At 31.2% G+C, this 4,634-nt stretch overlaps 1 protein-coding gene across 1 annotated transcript in view; it reads right to left on the bottom strand.

Annotated features, from left to right (window-relative positions):
• Nucleotides 1-4,634, bottom strand: part of LOC108754623 — a 15,247-nt gene that overhangs the window by 8,198 nt on the left and 2,415 nt on the right. Inside the window, exons 4-10 of the mRNA XM_018497058.1 lie at nucleotides 4,029-4,182; nucleotides 3,900-3,956; nucleotides 3,477-3,675; nucleotides 2,907-3,292; nucleotides 2,442-2,731; nucleotides 2,268-2,375; nucleotides 2,048-2,183 (exon numbers count right to left, since the gene is read on the bottom strand). Of these exons, the coding sequence (XP_018352560.1) occupies nucleotides 2,048-2,183; nucleotides 2,268-2,375; nucleotides 2,442-2,731; nucleotides 2,907-3,292; nucleotides 3,477-3,675; nucleotides 3,900-3,956; nucleotides 4,029-4,182 (1,330 nt within the window). The remainder of the gene's footprint in view (nucleotides 1-2,047; nucleotides 2,184-2,267; nucleotides 2,376-2,441; nucleotides 2,732-2,906; nucleotides 3,293-3,476; nucleotides 3,676-3,899; nucleotides 3,957-4,028; nucleotides 4,183-4,634) is intronic.

The following is a 4,634-nucleotide window of genomic DNA, read 5'->3' as shown; positions in this document are numbered from 1 at the left end:
GTCATCACGCAAGACGCACTCTTTTTCACACCGACCGCCGCACAATATATTAGCAGTTCCTTTGCACTTTCGTAAGGATACCTAAACTATATATGTATATGTATATATATATATTTTTTATAAAAATTGAAATTATGGGACATCATGCGTATATATACACAGGGTGTCCCATTTGAAGCTTCGGACGTAATTATCTCTCAAACTATTCTCGTTATTCAAAAAAATGTTTCAAGTGAAACTTATTTTGTTTCGAAAGGGACATCTTTTGATAGTCATACAGATCCTCTCTAGATGGACGTACTTCGAGATTTTATGGTAACTCTTATTTTTTTTAATGGAATTATATAATTTCTTTTACATAATATTCCTTTAATTAGTCTGCATATAAAAATATTAAAACAGGCATATCTCAAAAAATCAGTAGTTTACGAAATATTTTATATTTTATTCTGATACATAATGATATGAAATATTAAATACGTATTTCGTAAACCATTAATTTTTTTTATAAATATACCTTAATAGTTTGTGAACGGAATAATGAGATGACTCGAGTGACGTAAAAAAGATACATAGTTGCTCTAAAAAATGTAGGCAGGCATGTAGGCAAAATATATAATTTTTTAAATAAACAGTTGTGTTTTGTTTACATCAATTGATTCATCTCATTATTCTGTTTATGAAAGTATCAAGGTACAATCAAAAAATTAATAGTTTACGAGATATTTAATGTTAATATTTTAACAAAATATTTTGTCAAAATGTGCCAGAATAAAGTATAAAGTATCTCGTAAATTTAAAAGTCATGCGTTTCGCGAGTTTCCTCCGTGTCCACTTCATCAGAGTGAAGAGCAGCCTGATACTGTATCAGGCTGCTCTTCGCCTTGATGAAGTGGACTGCAAGGTTCACGAAACGTTGGCATTTCAAGAATGGATCTGGACACGGAGGAAACCCGTGAAACGCATAACTTTTATATAGAAAGCACCCGTGGAAGCTTCAAGAATATTATCTCGTAAATTATTAATTTTTTAATATACTTTTAAATACAGAATAATTAGAGTGCTAATTAATAATAAGAGCTATGGATAACACGAAATAAGAATCATCGTAATAAAGATTAATTGATGAACAGGTTTTTTTATATTTTTTAGTCTTTTTTATTAAAAATATATATATTTATATGTATATATAATATGTATATACTTTTTATATTAACATAATAAATGTATAAAGTTTAGTTGAAATTTGAACTAATCGCACAGTGATTATCCAAAATCGCATTTAACGATCAATTTATAAATAATTAATCCTGAGAATATGATCGTCTTTACATCAATATACTGAAGAAGAAATCAAATAAACAACAAATATAAATCATTATTTATATTTGCTGCATATATTAATCTTGTCGTGTCGGAGGACATTTAGACTACACTTACTCGGCACACTTAATCGGATTTAATAACATTCGATGAATAGCAATGAAACTGGCCAACCATAGTTCCATTTTTCACAGAAATAAGAGTACCGTGTGAATGTAATCATATTTACCAAAATTATATATCGTCTTATACAATTTTTATACATATAATTTGAGGTAGTATCTTTGATATTATAACAAAGAGGACTCCGCATTAATCATATAGAAAATTAGATCCCAGTGAAATAAATTACTTTTCATACATAAAATAACTAATAACGTGATGAACAAAAGATATTATAGATATAAGGCCCAACAATAATTTATGGATAATTTTTTAATTATTATGTATCCAAGGTGCTTTGTGAGCACAAGTATTACATCTTTGGTACACCATGGCTCAAAAACTATCCATTATTAAGCTTTTGACATTTTTTTTTTACTATATTATAAGTTACATTATATGTGAAAACTCATTTCACCGAGACCTAATTTTTCATATGATTAATGGGTTCCTTGTGCATGTATAATTACATTTTGTGTTAAGAAAACACGAATAAGATCTCGTTGTGTTGGATAGTCGTGGATTTGGGTTAAAGCTGGAAGCTTTAAATAACTTATGATTATTTCATATTGTTCATTTCACCCTTATAGATTTCAGACGATGCATCTGAAACTTGTAAAGTTGGTATATCGAAAATACGATGAAAATCTTCTTGTATCTTAATTTTATCTTTAGAAATTCCTGATTTCACCATTGACCTGAAAATATTTTTACATTGCCAACTATCTTATACTATTTTATCTATAAAATACTGATTGTGAGTTTTAATGTGATATACTTACAAATCCGAACACAATTGCACGAGATGCTGCGGCATGTAATATCGCGCGTGAGGAGAGAGATCTAAGAATGGATCATTTACGTTTGCTGTGCTTTCTAATCCTTCAAATCTGCAACGCCACGAATAGTTGAACATACGCAATTTGGAAATCATAAAAATAATTATGGAATTTTACCTTACGACAAAATGTCTGCGGTATTGACACGCGACTTCGTTTACTTTGCTTTTTGCCACTTCAAGCACAGCGCGAAATGATATATCGCGGAAATCGTGTATTTCATAGTATTTCCTGAGCTTATCTAAGCTTGATTCGTTATCTCTCGTGTTTGATATAATAACGCTTCTCGTAAATGGTGTATCTACCCAAATAACGCGGCAGCCATTGTCAAATAATTTAATAAACCATGAAACAGTACCAACCCTAGCCACTTCGTTCCATACAGTTCCATTATGCCAATCGTGCACCTTTAAGAATAATAATCGTAAAGAGAACATATTTAATATTCAAGTCATATCACTTTGTATCATACAAATGCGAAAACTTTAATAATTAATAATTTCATAAATTGTGAGGTAAATGATGTTACACATGGTGTGTTATGTAGAATATATTACCTACTAGTATTACTACAAAACTTACATAACAAGAGCACATTTTGGTGAGTGTTTCACGAAAATCTTTCATCAACGTCATAAAAGATGTCGAATGGTTGGTGTAAAGAAGAACAATATCATCGCACGAAGAATTACTATGATCGATTGTCTTCTCAATGACATTGTCAATAATATCGAAATCGATGGATTTAGGACAATCAGAATCATCGTGCTGTGGATTTATATACAAATTGATTTCTTCCCTTCGAATACACGAGTAATGCCAGAAACATAATATTCCAATTACTGCCGATACAATTAACACAATAGCAATAATTGGCAACAATAGGTACCAACTTGCACTCAGCATCATATCTGATTTCATTTGTCTCGATACGATCGTGTTCTGTAGCTCATAAGATTTTGCGCAACCTGAAAGTATTATTTGTAAAACTATTCCGTATATCTAAACGAAAAATTTATTTGTGTGTAAAATATTCACATGCAAAGTTTAAACTACTTCCTAATATGTCAATCGATAAAATACATCAATTAGAAAAGCTGTCATTTTGTTATCTATTAACTCTATTTTGTAATATTACATGTCTATGCTTACGCTGTATCCATAAACATGGCACTTTATGTAATATTCCATCTTCTCTAGAATATCTGAAACATTCTGGCTTCCATATAGTATCTGACTGACATCGAGTATCACTCAGGAGATATCGAAAACAATGACCTTCAGTTTGTGTTTCTATTTGAAAGTTACAATGTACTCTTTTTATATATTTTCCATTTACCGTTGGCTTTTCCTATTTGAAAGTTCTTTTTAATGTAATTTACATATCTGAATACACACACGCACGCACGCACGCACGCACGCACGCACGCACGCACGCACGCACGCACGCACGCACACACACACACACACACACACACACACACACACACACACACACACAAAATATAGATAAATTAATATTCTGATGGCTTGAAAATAATATGCAATTCTGATGTGATTAAGAAAAATATTTACCAATTTTACACTACAATGTTGATCCTTTAGTTCATCGTATGGAAAACGAACTACCTTCTAAAAATAAAAATTTAAAGAATGTCAGCTACTTAAAAAAAAAGAAACTATATTTTGATAATTAAATATTACCAATCTTATTGTCCATGAGTATAATATCGGTTCTCCTTGCCAAATACATTTTTGTTGTAGGTTTTTATTTCGCGGCGATATCAATCCCAGATGAAGGACGCTTCCCGTATTTGCTGGCAGATAAATATCTAATGTGAAATTTTTTACAACTTGTCTGTAAATATAGATATGCAATAGTTAGTTAATTTTGTTAAAAATGGAAATAAAGGAATACTGCTCCAATGATCTTGATCTTGACGTATTATGTTGTAAAGATCATGATCCTGAATAACCTTGAGTTTTAACCGTCAACCGTTGCTCATTAAAAAGTCATTAACAAAATAGTTATTATTAATAATAATTTTATAAATGGGACTAATTTTTTACAATTTTTGTAAAATGATTTTCCACGCGAGGCATCCATCTACCCAGAGACGTTCCACTTTCCAAGTGAAGCCAAGTTTATCCCACACCCTCCCACCTGTTTGAAGTCTTTTAGGTCATTCATTAGGTTCATTAGGACGTAAGAAGGGTGTATGTGCTCGCTTTGTGTGAAGTCAGTCCACGCATGTCAGTCCACTTTACAATGCGAAACAATCTATGTGTATAGTGATGGTCATGAAGTTA

This window comes from Trachymyrmex septentrionalis, unplaced genomic scaffold (genome assembly GCF_001594115.1).
Source record: "Trachymyrmex septentrionalis isolate Tsep2-gDNA-1 unplaced genomic scaffold, Tsep1.0 scaffold80, whole genome shotgun sequence".
In the NCBI taxonomy this organism is placed as follows: Eukaryota; Metazoa; Arthropoda; class Insecta; order Hymenoptera; family Formicidae; genus Trachymyrmex; species Trachymyrmex septentrionalis.
Note: the sequence above shows the minus strand (reverse complement) of the source record. Positions and strands in the feature narration are given on the sequence as shown.